Consider the following 17,994-nt stretch of genomic DNA (forward strand, 5'->3'; position numbering starts at 1 on the left):
AATTTGATGGAATGCCAAATTATTATGTGAAATATTTTTCTATAAAGTGAATAATAATAATACTTTTATTTGATACTTTCGGGACGCTCCATCCCTTAGGAGTTCTTCATGTGCCAATACCACGAGTGCCAAAATTCTATAGAAGCGAAATAATTATCCGGTTGCGAATTACGTCAGTGCAGGCTCGAATTATTCCAGAACCGAAATATAAAGGACGAGAAATCCTGTGCGAGAATTGTCCGCACACGATCTACAGAGATTCATATTATTACACGCTTTTGAGGCACTCTGTAAATGCAACCGTGAAGTAGGCTCTGAAGATTTGTTTAAACATAAAGCAAACATACCACCTCCCGGTTTCCTTTTCACTTAATGTAAATATTCCGTATATGCTGGTGCGAAATTGACCACACTCAAGCTGATAAAAACTGCACTGTCAATATTCCATGGCGAATTATATGGGAGTAAATTTTTAGAGTGGAAATTATCCCAAAGTGAATTTTTCCGTTGGGAGCGAAATGTCTAGGGTGCGAATTGTCCATGCATGATTGCCGTAATCGATGTCTCTTTCAAAAGTGCATTACAGCTTCTCTAATGTGGTTAGTCCCTTTAGCGTTACGAAATATACTAATTATGATGTTTAATTGAGTTTATAATAAAACTACACTCGGATGTGAGAAGATAGATCATAGCGAAGTTGTGAACGAAAATCAGTCCAAGTTGACGCTTTTCCAGTGCATCGCCCTTCTCTATTTCTAATCCTAATCATTTATTAAACATTCAACAATAAATGTCACTCCAAAATTGTCATGCATCTATTCAAGTAGGTCATTAAGAACGGGTACAATAGTTACCTTGGTGGTAGTGATGCAAAGATGCTTACCTGTAACAAAAAAAAACAAAATTAGAAAAAAACATATAAATAGCTCCCACGTTTTCATAAACAAAATCACTTGGTGTAATGTTTAATTGTGATTATAATCGATGGACTACGTAAAAGTACACCGGAACTTTATTGCGAACCACCCCAACAATATTGCACAATGCACAAGACACGTCAAAAATAATCTGCACACAGCATCACCCAAAATTTCCTCTACACCTTCCTATAACACCGAAAACATAAAAATTCACTAAATAAGATTGACGAAATGGTGTACCTTCAGCTCCGCTAATAGGATGCATCGTGCGATATGTTTGGGGGTTACCGTTTTCACTACATTTTCAAAATAAGAAACCTTGTTTGCAGTTTGCGTCACAAAAACTAAATGCACAATAGTTAGGAATGCATGCATATGTTACGACAAACGCAAAGCCATACAATGCTTGTTAAGCCATACAATGCTTGTTAGAAACGTCATGAAACCCTTAACCCGTACTCTTTATTTACGTAGTACCTATTTCACCCACATTTAAACCTTTATTCCGTGCATATAAGTAAAATATAATGTCGTATAGAGTTTTAGTTGGCAGATAAAAATGCATACCTACTAAACCGTCTAACTGAATTATTAAACCCTCAGAATTTTCAATAATGAATTAATAACGCTTTCCTATGGCTAATTTTACAGTAGCAGTTATTGTAATGCTTTTCCATGATTTTGTATCTACATACAATGTCAAATCTCAGAATTCCAAATTTAAGAGACAAAATTGTAAGTTTGAAGAGGTGTGAAAGAAAATCATTGCAGTGATTATTTTCTAACAAAATTGGTAAATTGTCTTCTGGTTCTGATAATAAATCAACAAATGTATTTCGTGCAATGGAAATTATCAGAAAAATCAGTATTTGGCATTGGCTTTAAGAAAACTGCCTCGTCAAATATCACTCGTTAGTCGTTACATGAAAAATTTTGATTTCGTGATTTTAATTGACTTATTGCAAGCTGGAAATAAAAAAATAAACTCAGTTTCTAGAGACAACAGTTTTGATAGTAAATTTTCGACAGCTTTCCACTTACTTAAAATATTACTGTCGATAAAACAGCACTGTAAGTTTGACGGTCTGCAAATTAAATTATTTTCGTAAAGTGGATGAGTTAATTTTAATGATTTTGCGTAACTTTCACCTATTTCAGAGTTCAATATTCAACAGAACTAGCAAACCGACTGATTAATCGGGAAATATTAGATCATCGTGCAGTGAAAGTTGTCGAACGGACGAGCAATTAAAAATGTAGCTTGCAAATGCAATAATGAAGTTAATATTAGAGAGTTGCCCAAACACAAAGTTTTAAGTGACTTTTCAAACTCTAGTTAAATCATTTAGGACGGTTTTTAGCGCATTTTTAAAGCTAAAATGCGCTATTATATTCGTTATGGCTGGCTGTCAGGCTGAGATCTCACCAATTACAATAGCTAAAGAATTTTCGCTAAAAGCTTTCTGCTATAGTATAAATGTGCGGGCTCTAGTCTATTTTGAGTTAAGATTACTCGTGAGATCAGTAATTTGCAACTTTTTTAATAAAATACTGATCTGTATTAGACCAAAAATGAGCTTTAATCATGCCGGTTTCTATTTTCCAGTTAAACTTATCTACTTATGTATGATCAACGGAGGCCTACTTTTTTAAATGTCAACCACTACTTTACATATTCATAAAGTAAAGAGTTAAGTACACTTTTTGTGCCCAGTTCGGAGTCCAATGAGTATTTTTATAAGGTTCCAAGTATTAAAGATATTTAGGAGACAGGTTGTTAGGTTTTTTCCTTGCCCATTTTCATCAACTTGTCATCAAATAGTTTAAGGATGTAAGTTATTCCAGTAGTAAATTTGTTATTACCTTAGTTCTTTGTTTTGTCACTAGAGGCCATCCGATTTCTTATTACAATAGTTTTATTGTTTCGCCGACGGAGGTCGTGCACATGTTCTGCCCCTTTCTTTAATTTGATCTTGCGAGCAGCTGTATTTCTCTTCCCTTCTGTGAAGATTCTGCCGTCATATTGGTTACATGCAAATTATTTCTTCGGTGCGCCGTTACTTTTCTAGTAACTTCGTGTCTACTTGTTCAAAGGCTTTTGGTTTTGGCTGTTACCAATATTTTGGAGTGGTTTCTCTTTCAATACGAGGCATGTACATTTGTGACGCAGCGTTTTTCTTAATACGTAATTTTAATGATTTCATCATGATTGAAGAAAGAAAAAAAATGGATTCAAAAATGCGTAGGGATTTCGAAGTGCAGAAATCAATAGTTCTTTTGTTGCCAGGATTGGAAAGAAAATTGAAAATGAGTAAAGGAATGGCATCTGGAAAATTTAAGGAAGATGAATAAAGAATATGGAGGGGAAATGGGAATTGAAATGAAAAGGGAGATTGCAATGAAGAGTCCTGAAACTACAGAAGACAAATGGAAGAGCATGCGATGCGATAATCAAAGTAGAAAAAAAGCAAAGAAACCATGGATAACATTTGAACTGATTGAAAAGATGAAAGAAAGGAGGAAGTGTAAACGACAAAATACGGTAGAGGGAAAAAAAGAATACCGATGACCGAATAATGAATTAAAAAGAGAAACTAAAAGGGCGAGGAAGAACTGGATGCTAAATAATGCAAGGAGATAGAAGAGCGCGATCGAATAGGAAGGCACGACATCGTGTTCAATAAAGTAATAAACATGGTGTGGGATAAAGGAAAATCTCGAAGCAAGATAGCTATTGGTACCAAAAGCGAGGAAGGAAAGGTGCTAACAGAGGATAATCAAGTACTAAATAGATGGAAAGAATAAATATTGAAAAGTTACACAAACCTGAACGAATAAATATACAGGAAGAATCGAAAGTGTCAGAGCAAGATAACGGCGGGAGTATTTTAATGTCATAAATAAAAAAAGTTACACAAACCTGAACGAATAAATATACAGGAAGAATCGAAAGTGTCAGAGCAAGATAACGGCGGGAGTATTTTAATGTCATAAATAAATGCGGCTATAAAAGCTATGAAGAATGCAAAGGATGCTGGGATACACGTGATACCGGTAGAGTTAATAAAGTGTTTAGAAGAGGAAGAAGGAATAAGGATACTGACGGATTTGTGTAAGTGAGATATACGAAAGTGGAGTTGGCCCGAAGATTTTCTTAGAATCATACCGCTCCAGAAAAAGAAGGGAACTAAGAAATGCGAGGTACACAGAACCATCAGTGTTATAGCTCATGCTGCTAAGATTTTGTTGCGGGCGTGTCCAACGGATAGGAAGTTGAGAAGGATAATGGAAGAGGTAGTGGGTGAAGATCAATTTGGATTCCGGAGGGGTTTAGGAACCAGGGATGCAATCGCAGTAATAAAAACAATTGGAGAAAGATATACAGATCTGGTCTGCGATAACATGACTAAATAGTTTGGAATAGGAAGAGGAGTTAGGCAGGGATGTTGTTTATCACCAACTTGATTTAATATCTATATGGAGGATATGGTGAGGAAGTACTGGAAAAAGAAGAATAAGGAAGTAAAAATACGTGGCATAAATGCAAGGTCAGTCAGGTTTGCTGATGATATGCTCGTTTTTGTAAAAACATGCGGGAATTGGATGAAATGTTGAGACGACTGGAAGAAATGGAAGTTACGTATAGATTGAGAATTAATCACAAGAAGCCGAAGGTAGTGAAAGTTAGAACAGAGCAAGTAATGGATGTAAGGGTAAGCGGAGAGAAATTGGAACAAGTAGTAACAAGTTAATACTTAGACACAGTAATATCAAAAGATTGGTTGAGTGAAAAGGAAGTAAGGATAAGAATTGAAATGGCAAAGACAGCGTATAGGAGAATGAGAGTGGTACTGAACCAGTATAAGATGGATATAGAATTAAGAATTCGAAAGACTGTAAGCGTTAGAGATGTGGACTTAGAGGAGATTGTTAAAATTGAAATGGAGTGATAAGGTTAGAAATGAGGAAGTATTAAGCAGAAAGGGAGAAGAATGCAACAAAAATAGTAGGAAAAAATAAGTACAAGACTTGAATTGTGGACTGATTTTCAGTAGAGGAATATTCAGGTCGTATTTGGAAACAGGAATAGAAATCAATTGTCGAAGTTTTGACATCGCTGTGTCTTTTCATTCTCGATTTAGACGAGGAACAGACAGAGAGACGGACGGACAAAACCATCACATAAGGGGGATTTCTTTTAAAAAATTTCCCTAAAAAGGGGTCTTCAACTCATTTTAATACGAAAAGCCCATTACATCTGGCCCTGAATGGGTAAAAACCCTGGCTACAAATTTCGATGTAAGTTTAAAAAAAAAAGTCGGATGAGATCTGTAACAGGAGGCATTTTCTTTATGAATCTTTAGGAATCTGGAAGTGTCAGTTTGGAACTGTAATTCACTATGTTAATGGGTAATACGACTAGGATAATTATGGCGGCCTTTTTCTTTGTAAACTTTTGACAGGGAAGTCGTATTCTCAAATGCCTATTATATCCAAGAAAGTACTCTTTTGGAAGATTGTTCATAACAGCTCAGAATAGGTTATAGTGGTCTATAGTAATTTCAATCGGTATCGTCCCCTATTAGTTAGTATCGCAATTTAAAAACGACACACATTTGTATAACGTGGAAACTATGTGGCTATAACTATTCTCCTAAATAACAATTAGATCCCAGAAATTGATTTCTTGTACCTACAAATTATTTACTATTTCCGCGTATTGTAAAGTTTCTTAGACCCAAGCAATATCGCACAAGGTTTTCGTTATAATAAGTAATAAAGGAGACAGGTTCATAACAAATTTGATCAACGTCCAACAATTGCTCCATGGAATATTGAAAAGTGGAAAATTTAGATTCTCGAAGAGCGTCATCTTGAAAAGTATGAAAACCTTCAGCGTGACTTTCTGTTGCTGAATTGATTTCAATTGACAAATGCTCCACATATCTACTACTATTACCATTTATAAGATATAAGCAGATTTTAATTTATTTTGAATTGGTCTGTGGTCAACAGAAAAAAATCACAATTCTATCAGGGCGAAACACATTCCTGCTCCTACACAAAAAAAGTAGGCACGTTTCGTCAAATCATAGGCATCTGTTAGTAACATCTCGGTCTAAAGATTAGAAAAAAATCAACCGATTCAATAGCTAAAATTGAGCAGATTTTCTATTTTTTTCAGGCAGTAGCTTACAATATAGTAAGAAGTTTTTGAACTGACAATGAATCCTTTCTAAAGAAATCTTCTCGAAATAGACTTTGCCCAAAACCTCACCTTTCGTCTTTCCTCGAATCCACATGATCGAATTTTTGAAATCATTGAACGCCATAACGTTTATCACAGTGTCACATTTCATCTTTTAACTAACACTCAAAATGTACAAAAACTTTTAACAATTAATTCGTAAAATGCTTCATACGCCCCTTAACTATTAAGGCAACCTCAGGTTAGAAAATAAGCAGTTGAGCTCGTGTGTAGGTACTTGAAGATGGGAGTACAATTATGGGCCAGTAATTAAGAATGTACTGGGTATTTTGACATTTCAGCCAAACTAAATTTTAGTTTACAACTAAGGTAAAATATGTCAAAGGAGGTATTGTTCACTTCATTTTGTAGGTAGCAACGTAGCACTAGGTAAGTTCAAATATAACTACATCAATGTAATGTTTACCAAAGCAAGAGATTAATCTAGTCCAATATAATATGCAATATGAACTTTTGGACTATTGTTTAGATACTGTCATTAAAAGAATGGCACGACAAAACCTCCTTAATAAAAAGAAATTTGTAACATCAGAAACATGGAAACGCGTTTTAAATGTACGTTAAAACATTGGAGCACTATTTGAGAACACTTTGGAAGAGAAAATGTAGATCAAGAGAATCAAAAATAGCTACCTAATAAGGGTTATGTTATTTGAGTTTTACGTGTCTCGGTTGTACATTTAGGCTTACCGTGGTTCACTATAAGGGATTCTTAAGAGGACGCGCACTGAAAACTGAAAAGCAATAACGACGTCGAAGAAGCAACTGATATGACCGTAAGTTAACTAATAAAGGTCGTTGTTTCCTATCCGACTGGTTTGGAGTTGAATGATAACCATTCTGCATTTTGCAGGTGACGAATTACCTATTATCATAACAGCTGTAGGATATTGGGATATTGATAATTTATCTTTCGACCGTTTCACCTTTCAAATAAGTATCGTACGTTGTGTATATTTATTGACTATTTTTAATGCTGCTCAAAACGAAAATAGATTTTCACTGTACAGTAACAGAACCTAATAGTTTTAGTTGACTGACCTGCCAAAGCACAAAGTGAATTAGTTTTAAATTCAAAATTCCGTTTTTCAAGCTTCTTCATATGGAAGATACCTCCTGTTACAAATTTCATCGGGCATTTTAATTTACGTAAATCGAATGTAAATCGAATAAACCAGCAAGTCCCTTAATTTAGTTTCAAGCAAATCCTTTTCCCAAAACCTGTGTGGACCAAGCGGCGAAGGATTAAGCTTCTCCTTTTCTGATAACAATGACTTCAGACGAACAAGTTAAGATCAAACCATTCTGCATGTGCAGGTTCAATTTCAGTCTTTTTTGCAACTAGAATGGATGAGTTGAAGCAAGGATGGTGGTGCTGAGTCGTTCGGCATAGCAAGGGGAGTGAGGCCTGTGGGATCTCACGGTTTCTCAACCACCCTTATGATACACTCGTATAGTAAATTAAGACCAGCAGCGTCCAGTGTCTGAGACAACTTTAGAAAGGTGAATTAAGCATTGCTACTCGTTTTCACAAATAAGTTGTACAGCGCAGATCTTTGATTCCCCGACCGTATAGTGCCTCCAAAACCCGCTCACCTGCATGGCGGATTTCGTGATGGGTGGCTTCGGATTTGAAAAATACCGAGGCATATTTTAAGGCAAGAGTCTTCTCCAAAAGGGTGCGATAATTTGATTTGTTCAGGTCAAAGGAGGAGGAAATTGTATCACAGCCGGTAAGGGCATCTAGGATGACAACGAATAGATGCAATCCTCTTTGCCATCCTTGCTTGGTTTTGGGAAGTATATCTCCATCCTCACTGATGATAATGCTACTGTCACACGTTGACAGTTAAGCCTAGCAGAGAGGACATCTCACGAACTTATAAATTAAGATGGACTGCTAATGCTGAATTAACAAATGACACCTACATGGGGGCCGCCATGATGTGCACTCACTTGGCACGAAATTCAAATCAACTAATAAACAAACATTAACCTCACGTTTTGTAAATAAATTACTGTGACACATGTCATTTTCCAAGGCTGCAATAGTCTCATAACTTGAGCACTAGGAAAATTCCCCTAGAAAATAACTAAAATGTGCACATCATGGGGGCGCCCATGCTAGGGCCATTTCTAAAGTCACTAAATATAGAAAGTACCGCAATCGTCCGCCATTTTTGGGCCAATTTGCTGCCAACTTAAAAAAATTGACAAATAAAATCTGAATAGCTGTCATTTTTTATAACCTAACTTCATAGTACTGTCATGTTTTATAAAAATATACACAGATATCTCCAAACAGGTGGAACAATCCCTAACATTAAAGTTACTAGAATCTGGTAACTTCCGCCATTTTTGGGCAAAAATCATGCGTTCTCTCTCTAACACACGAGCCCAATGGATTGCGGTACTTTCTATATTTAGTGACTTTAGGCCATTTCTATCTCTACGCAACTGTTTGATCAGCAGTCCACCTTAATTTATAAGTTAGTGGGACATCCGCACCTTTAACATAGTGCATATGCTCGAGAACCATCGAGATCCATTCGGAGGCGTTACTCGGGCATGGCTGCGTTTTTGCCATCGTCGAAGGCTCCATCCGTTAAATGAAATTCTAATGTTCTTAATGGTCAAATTTAAAAAATGATGGATTTCCCAATTTAGAATTTGTACCGTTTTTATTCTATGGGTTTTTTCATTTGCATGAATACTTATATTTTTTATTTAGTACCAAGTAAAATTTTGAGGGATAGGGTTATGTTATGGACGAAAAACTGAAAGAACTGCCAAATACCATCCTTTGACAAGTAAAAAAATAAAATCCTTATGACCGATTCATATTATCGGTCAGGCCACGGTCAGAACACGTTCATAAGAAATACACGATACCATAATTTTATTGACCTTAAGGAATACACGCTATCATAATTGACCGGACCGTGATCTGACCGTGACGTGACCGATAATGCGAAACGGCCTTTACCCACAATTAGTGCATATACACATATTACTATAAGATTATTTGTGATTGAAAATATTCCATTTGTTCCCATAATTTCCATTAGAAGAATCCGAACCGAAGGAATCGGAGTGGTTCTGATAATGATGATTTCGATCTAGTGTAGATGTAAGAGGGGAGGTGGTAGGTAAACATTTTGCACTAAAATCAAATTAAATCTTTGAATTAAAAACTAAAAAAGTGGCACCTGCAAATATTTTCTGATATATTATATGACTATATTTGCAATAGTACAGTCTGATCAAAGCCATTTTTCATTACCACTTTATTCTTCTTTTCACAAAAAAAGAAAGAAACAAGCTCTTTTGTAATCAACTAAAATTAACTGTAGAAATTCTTAGGATCGTTGTAAAATTAGAAAGTAACTCGATTTATATAACGAAATATACATACTGTAATAGCCTAACTATAGATCGTATCATCTAAAAAAGGAATCGGCCGAAAGTAGTGTAACTTCCCACTAAATACCTCAGTGTTTCCCGGCATTTGACAAACTGAAATGTAATGAAACTGGGCTAAGTTAATCAATAAATTATATGATCAGTCAGTATATGTTATAAATATTTAAGCATTGAAAGTGTGTGTTTTTACTTGTAATATGAGTAGGTACTCGAAAGCAGTAAATATCGCACGCCACTGGATCTACACACCCTCACACACAACGATCATTAGAATAATAGGAAATAGCCAATAGAAACAAAGGTATGGTTCGTTGGTTAGCGACGCTACTGTTTCTATTAGCTATTTCTTAATGATCTAATGATAATGATTGTATAAATCCACCAGAAGTCAGATCGGAATTAAAAAAAACGCTTGCGCTAGAATTGAAACTACAAGCTTTTTCTAATGCCCTTCATTAAACAACCCTCTAGTCATTATGCGATTGTGAGAGCACTTATATCTGTGAGAAAATTCTGTAATTATTCCTCCAAATTGCTTTACTAAATCGAACACAACGGCGGCTTGTAAAAAGAATCGCAAGAATACTTTATTGTGTGTTTCTAAGCGAAAACGTCTACTACCTAAATCTAGCGCGAGAACCTTGAAAGAGAGTTTAATTAAAAGCATATTTACGAACAAAAAAGTCATTATCAGAATAAAAGAAACACAATTAGTTAAGTTAATGGGTTTATTTGTGTGTACCTAATACGAAGTTGATTTTCCAAACTTCTTCTTATACAAATTGATGGAACAACTTTTGAGAGAGAGTTTACCTAATACGAATAAAATGTAAGTGCGTATAAATTAGACACGCTGTCGTTGTTTTTTTAAAAATGAAGTGGCCTCTCCAAAGAATGAATCATCAGCATAAATGTAGGGGATGGAAGTAGAAAAGTTTGTAATGAAATTTGCATTGTCCATTGCGCCAGTATTAATTATCGGTGTTATGGACCTATAACAGAGCCAAATCGACGCGTTAACGCTGAATTTTAGTTTACGATAGGGCACGTTTTGCTAACTATCGCATTTCCGAAAATTACTTCATCGTTAAAATTGAATTTAATTCCCGATGGCATATCCGTTTCGCATCACGGGAGACTTGGTTGGAAAAAATATCAAAATCACCGTGTGCGGCAAACATTTTCTATCAGACACGTCGTCATGGCGTTTAAGTGATAAATGTGCATGTACATGCAACCTCCCGTCAACAGATTTTACATCAGGCACTTATAAACTAATTTAGACTTTGTGGCGTACCATAATTAATGTTCAAAAGATTTTCAAAATAACTTTTTCATCAATATTTATTAATAATTTATCAGTTGTTGGAGCGGTGTAGATTTATTTCAATCCGTCTGAGTGGAGGCTTTTATTTTTGCGACCGGGATTTTTTTATTGAACGTAAAACTACGGATTGATGGAATGAAAGGTTCCTTAAATATTACCTTCCAAAAGTGGAGTCTCTGGATTTGTTCCGTCCTTTCATTTGAAGGATTTAAATAAACAATACAGGTTTACATTAGCCGTTAAAAGAGCACTGCCGGAATTGAACCGTATATGCCGTGTCAATATTGGGCTAAAGTCGATGTTTTGGTCAGTTTCGTAAACGTCATCATTCGGGTTAAACTAAGTTCTGCCAGTGGTTAATGAAAGGATTTTTCATTCCGTTTGAAGAGTTTACGACTATGATTTATCAAGATAGTCATAGCTTTTTCGACTTAAAGATGAGGAATTCGGGGCTTGTTTATTATTCAACTCGCGACGTATGTAAAAACGTCAAACCCAAGAATTGAAAAATTCCTAACGTTAATATGTATACTAATTTCTGCTTATATACTGCTCAATTTTCCAAGATTTGTGAATGCGACCCGTAGTAGGTATCGGTAAATTTGTTCGTTTTGAAGCTGCCTCATGCTCGTTTTGCTTGTTAGTGGTTGCGGAAACTTCAAAACCAACAAATAAACTAATATACGGAGATCAATCAATAAATCCCCGTTATATTTTATTTTTAGATACGACGGGAAATGTATGCTCTTTTGATACCCATCTGTCAACGTTTTTAATTATTTTCATTATTTGGCAAAAAGGGCGAATGCAAAGTCTACCCTCATAATTCAAATAGAATCAAATTTGTTTTATTAAATGCCCGCGATCTTTTCCCTAACAGCCATCTACTCATTAAAAAATTATAAAACTGCTTATCCGTCTATTACAAGTTGTCATGCAGTTTTAAACTTAAAATAATGAGTCTTTTCATAGTCATGGTTTTTTGAACTACCCTGAACTTAATGTCGACTGTAATAATAATATATGGTAATTTTTTCACACGCCGATCATCTAAAATATAATCATAAACATACCCTAATTATATATATTAATTTTAAATAAGAAACTGACTTTTTATCTATCAAATCCAATTTTAGTGGGTCTTTAAATGGTAAAATACATACAATACAAAATGACTTCAATTGCCCATAGGTTGGGATCTTTAAGAACGTACAAATCAAATTTTTCCTTACTCAGTTTTTTTTATTTCAATCAATTTACGATATTTTTCTTAAAAATTTAGACCTTTAATTTTTAATAAATGGAATAGCGGTATTTCATATAACACGTCCCTTTTTCAGGTGACAATAACTTAAGAAAAATCGACCACGGAGCTGTAAATTTGAACTTCGCCGCCAGGAAAACTTCTTCGGTGAATTTTCAAATGAGGCAAACGTTTTCGGGGGGTAGCTTTTTAACCGTGAATCCTTGTGTTTAAGAGTTACGGGAAGCCTGATTCAAACAAAATGGTAGAAGCAAAAGAAGCATTCAAATGTCTACGAATCTAACACCGACACGGTTACGAATATATGCTAGTAGAGCGGGCAGAAACATTTGAGGTACTTCGGATGCGATACATTGAGTGAAAATGTTACACAAGGTATGCCGTACACTGAATATTTGCGCAACGTTTGTACAGATTCTTTAGGGATATGAAACGGGATTGACCGGCTAGTCAAGGAAGAGTGAGTCTCCCAGTGAAACAATCCAGAGCGAATGTAAACCCGCACAGGGTGGGCGCCAGACAGGCCCACAACACTGCCAAAATGCAACTAAAAATACAACAAAAATTAAGGACCATACAAGTTTGCAGAGCTCCGGCACTAGGGGGGTCTAACTTCCTGTCTGAATAATCAGTGATAGCTCACATATATAATAATCAATTAATTTCATAACTAATTCCGTATCTTAGTAATATCAATATTATAACACTAAAGTACAAAACAATAATCAGAACATCTGTTCCTGTAGGACTTTGTTTCAAGAGAACCAATACAGTATCGGAATTAGCTTTGATATATAATCCATGAAGGCAATAGGAAGTCTTTAACAATTAATAAATATGGACAATATAGGTCCCAAGTGGAGTGCCCGCTACAATCAATACATGTAACGATACAACAAGGGCATAAAGATACACAAAGAATATAAACTAAAATTAATGTTGAAAGACCAAAGCACAATTTATATAAATAATGTTCTCCTTATGCTATGCTATGCTGCAAAAAGAGAATCGAACATCGGCAACTCGAAGTAGGTAATACTGCGGTCCCAGATGATGGATGGAAATCCACCACACTTTCTCAATTTGACGGTATCTTAATAGATCAAGCTACTAGTTTATCGAATACTCAAGTGTTAACGATAATGTTTCGATGCAGATAAGATCTCCGGAAAAGGAACTAAAATGAGGAAATACGATTAACCTTGCTTATCCCAGTGACTGGATCCCCTTTATAAATACAATAGAGAATAGATGGTATATTAATCAATTGCGAATTTGCAAGGAAAATGTGATATAAACTAAGCTATAAATAATGAAAAATATTGTAAACAACGGAACTATGAAAAACAAGTTTACCTATATCATAATAATACTATGCTATAACTTTTGATTGAGAAGTCTGATCGAAAAAGTACGAATTGTTTTGGATTCTACGCACCAAAATTAATAAGAAAAGTGTCTTCCCGAGAAATTTTGGTGCAGTCGATTTTTGATAAAAAAAGGAAGGTTATACACTGCCTTTTTTTGAGCCCCGAAAAAAAAATTGTCTCAGATCGACCCAGAAAAAAATTTTCTTATAGAATGTGGCCTGTAGAATCCATAATTTCAAACAGTTCCAAGATTGGGCTACTAGTTCAAAAGTTACAGCTCTTTGAATTTTCTTTCGAAATTGGTTTCTAGTCTATAACCATAATATAACATGCCTATATTAAGGTTAACAAAATTCCATTCACGTTAAGACGTTTAGATAAATAATTTAGACAATTTTAATTTGATGCCTCAGATATTTCATAAGATTTCATCTTTCGTTAAGTAAGTACCTGTCATTACAACGACAAACGCCAGAGTGTCATTTCCTCAAACCCAATGGTACCAACTCACATTCTATATTCACACACTGGGGGCGCATTCGCTCCCTATGGGTATATTCAACGCAGAAATGGAACGTTACACGTTCTACTAAACAATTGTGAAACAAGTCTTGAGTAAATATTGCTACATATTTTTAACAACGCAAGACGCAACGTCCCAATTATACACTTTAATCTTTCTTACTGTTTTTTTATACTGCGGCCACTATAATAATTTTAGGATTACGAAAACGGAGTTAAATCCCCTCTTTGGTTTCACGGGCAGCAAACAATTGCCCTGAATTTGTAACAATAGCTGTTTGCGGTAACTAACATATACTGGCACGCTGAATTAGTTCGTCCTTGATCAAGGTTAGGTCCTTGATCGGAACTACGGCTCTCTTGTATGCGACAGAAACACAACGATCACGTTTTTTGCTTTTTTCTAAGTGCACGATAATCCCCTTTTTTGAGGTGTTAGTTCCAAAACAAATACTTTTAAATCATTCACTTAGTCTTAGTTTTTTAACGATAAAAATCGTGTTTAGTTTTAATTTCCGTTTCAAAAAACATTAATCTACGGCAAAACTGACTGCAAGTTTTATTAAGGGATTTGAAAGGCCATTCAAATTTTTCTGATATAACCTACAAAAATTGTGCTAAGTTTTATTACAAAAAAGCTAAGAAAAAAATTGTCTAAGTTAAAAAACTAGAATTTGTTTGGACAAAACCTAATTAGGAATTACAATTATTAATTATATGAAGCCTTGTGACATTAAAATAAAATCAACAAACGAGCAAAAATTAAAAGAAAATTAATAAAACTTTTGGCAGTGTATATTGGGCATAAAGGATGTAAGACCGTCAAAAAAGTTTTTTTTAAGCTAGGAAGCTATTCTGTCAAGAATTTGGCAACTGGTTTTAGATTAACAAACAATAATTCCCTACTGATGTTCCGAACTTTTGAGGTGTGAAAGCTGACATACGGAAATAAAGCCAGCGATTTATTCTAAAACCGAATGCTAATCTCGTATCTAATCTACAGCTGGAATTATTTTTAAAACTCAATCAAATCTGTAATTGCATAGGAAAAGGCATTCTTTCGTTTCCCTCTCCTTCACTATACTTAATACTACTTTTCACATTCGCCATTTTGTATTAACGAAAACTATAAGGGCTCATAATTTGAATTTAAAATCTTATTTTTGTTTCATGTAGATCGCGAAAGAGAATAGACCTCGAATAGCAATATTATTTAGCCTACAGCAAAGTTCTTCCTCGACCTATTTTGCTTATCTAAGCCGCAAAGCTTGATGCGGGTGAGGGTAAACAAGTACAAAGGTTTCGGCTCGCGATTCTTCTCAACAATGGTAGATATACTTTTAATAACTAAGAACTATGCGAAGCGTTAGCAAATTGCAACTACCACTGTTGGTAAACACGGACAGAACAGACCCAAATGCTGATAGGATCAATTTTCTTACTTTGGCAAGTTGCTGACAGATTTGATTAATCACAAACGTACAAACTTCGATTTGAATTGTAGTAATTACCCAACAATCCATTACAATTGTCCACTGTAGGGTCAGAAACTCCACCAATTTATAGGAAAACTTACGTAAACTTATGGCACGATTTATATTGTGAGCAGTGTCACTACGGCCAACAAAAAAATTGGACCGGATCCAAAGTTTGTTTTAGTTAAACGTTGGTGAACAGTAAACAGTTAGGCATAGCTTCCTTACAGTAGATATAGTATTCCGTATCATTAACCCTAAAGCATTATCTTTCTAAACAAAGTCAACTTCAAAGTTCTTCAATTACACCTTAAAAGGGAAAACGGGTGGAACGAAAACTGGGTGGCAATATTACAGATTTATTGAGATTTCGGATAAAAGTGCTACGTTGCCGTTGATTGGCAAATTTTACAGTGAAACGATTTCGTAAGTCCTGTTTACTAAAGATAAGGGTGTTTATTAAACTGTGAAATAATGTAAGGGTTTTAGATTCTAAGATGCGTCATATTTCTCCGATATTTAGAGCGAACCAATAAGGTGTGCTTCGAGCATAAATACAGGCGCACATTTCCACACAGATTGTCATAAGTTCCGGACTGGTTTTGGGGACATTTCAAGCTGTCACGGTGGATAGCTCGCTTGAGCGAACTTTCCCTTCGTTGCGGTGGTGTTTGAGTGCAAATGGTTGATAGAGACCAATTTATATCGTCGATTTTACAGGGACAACGAGGAAATACTGCCTTTAGTGTTTATTGATTTTGAGTTCGGGTAACTTAAAAATTACCCCCTTTTTATTTTATAGACGTGTCGTCATTTACCGAATTATTCAGGTTAGATCAGTTAAGATTAAATTTGTTAAACCAACCGTTGTCGTTTTTGCTCACAATTTCACAGTTCGCAGATTTTGCTTAGGTATACAAAGCACATTTTTCAAATGTTTACCATTAAGCAATCTTATTAAGGAATCTTTTTTATTTTACTTAAGCCTGGGAGTAAAATTAACTTCCATCGTGATGCGATGATGCAATATTGATATAATTCAAACTTTTATAAAAGACTTTACTAAATAAACATTAGACAAAGAACGCAGTCAATATTTCATCAAGTGTAGTAATGCCGCATTAACGTTAATGTTGATAAAAATTATTTCAATGAATTTTCTTGTATCGTTTCTGGGATTAAAAAAAGTTCCAGTGTAATACAGTTAATAATTTCTTAGATACCGAGACTGAAAGTTCAGAAAAATCTAATTAAACCGAAGAGTCCGTGAAAACATGAACAATTTCAAAATTTGATGAAACGCAAGAATGAGAAGAATTTGATTAACGTAAATGATGTGTAGATCTAGAAAACGTGGAAGAATCCACAGAATCTAAAGACGAAAATTACTTTCTCCATGCGCCAAGAATACATTATCTATTTAGTTATTATGCTATAGGTTGCGATTAAAACAAAGCTAAAAAAAATTTTGTATAAATAAGTATGTTGATGAAGGTACATTAGACGCACCCAAAAAGGTGTAATAAGCGTTCTGAATTCCAAAATCTCGAATTGGGTTGAAATATAAAAAAAATAAAAATAAAAAAAACAAAAAATATTAAAATATAAATTTGATTGGGGAGACAACATCTTGTGTTATTAAGGTGTAATAAAATTTCGAGACTTTCGAAGGTTTAACGTTGCCTATAATGACGGATTATTTCCCAAAATGGCAATGTCCAATTGTTTATTGGTTAATGTCTTTTGGTACTGCCAATCCCAGATTTTTTTTTAAATCCCACGCAACTCGCCAGACCTAAAGCTCAAAACTACATATTAAAACAGATGAAATTTGATACTAATTAGAGACTTTGAGGCGCTGGACTAATTACAGAACAAAAAAACGTATCGTTGATTTTGAAGACTTTTTGAAATTCAAGTCAACGTCAAAAATTTTGAAAACTCGAAAACGTTGGATGCTAGGTATAAGAAAATGTATCAACAAAAGATATGAAACCGAAAACAACGGATTTTTTAGCACTACCTAGAGTTTGTAAGTAAATTGATTAGGCCCTTTCTAGAGTTATTTGGAGCCTTCTATATGTTTCTCCCAGAAATTATTAGGTTTATTGTTAGGTCTATGGATCTAGTAACCTTGAAAGAGAACTGTGAATCTTTAGCTTGGGCTTTGAAAGGTATATAAAGGATCCGAAAAGCTCTGAAAGTTTCACGAAGTACTTTCTTCTTGAAGTTACCTATTTGGAAGGTCTTTCGTTTTTTTTTTCTAGACGTTTCTATAACTCCATAGGTCTTTTTGGACCAGAAAGAAAAAATGGGTTAACCGCTTTATATGCAAACCTGTTGTAGCTTAAAACTCATCCAATTATTGCAATGGTTCCCATACATTTTAAGGTACGGCTGAAGCTAAGCTCAGCTTAAATTTTT

General features: G+C 34.9%; 1 protein-coding gene across 15 annotated transcripts in view; it reads right to left on the bottom strand.

Annotated features, from left to right (window-relative positions):
* LOC116176810 (complexin) overlaps positions 1 to 17,994 on the bottom strand; it is a 501,249-nt gene that overhangs the window by 187,063 nt on the left and 296,192 nt on the right. The window contains exon 1 of one of the 15 annotated variants that reach the window (XM_031495596.1): positions 1,161 to 1,275. The exons of the other annotated variants lie outside the window; for them this stretch is intronic. Within the exon in view, the coding sequence (XP_031351456.1) occupies positions 1,161 to 1,185 (25 nt within the window). The 5' untranslated portion in view covers positions 1,186 to 1,275. Of the gene's footprint in view, positions 1 to 1,160; positions 1,276 to 17,994 lie in introns of those variants that run through there. 15 annotated transcript variants of the gene reach the window in all.

Source organism: Photinus pyralis, unplaced genomic scaffold (genome assembly GCF_008802855.1).
Source record: "Photinus pyralis isolate 1611_PpyrPB1 unplaced genomic scaffold, Ppyr1.3 Ppyr1.4_LG7, whole genome shotgun sequence".
In the NCBI taxonomy this organism is placed as follows: domain Eukaryota; kingdom Metazoa; phylum Arthropoda; class Insecta; order Coleoptera; family Lampyridae; genus Photinus; species Photinus pyralis.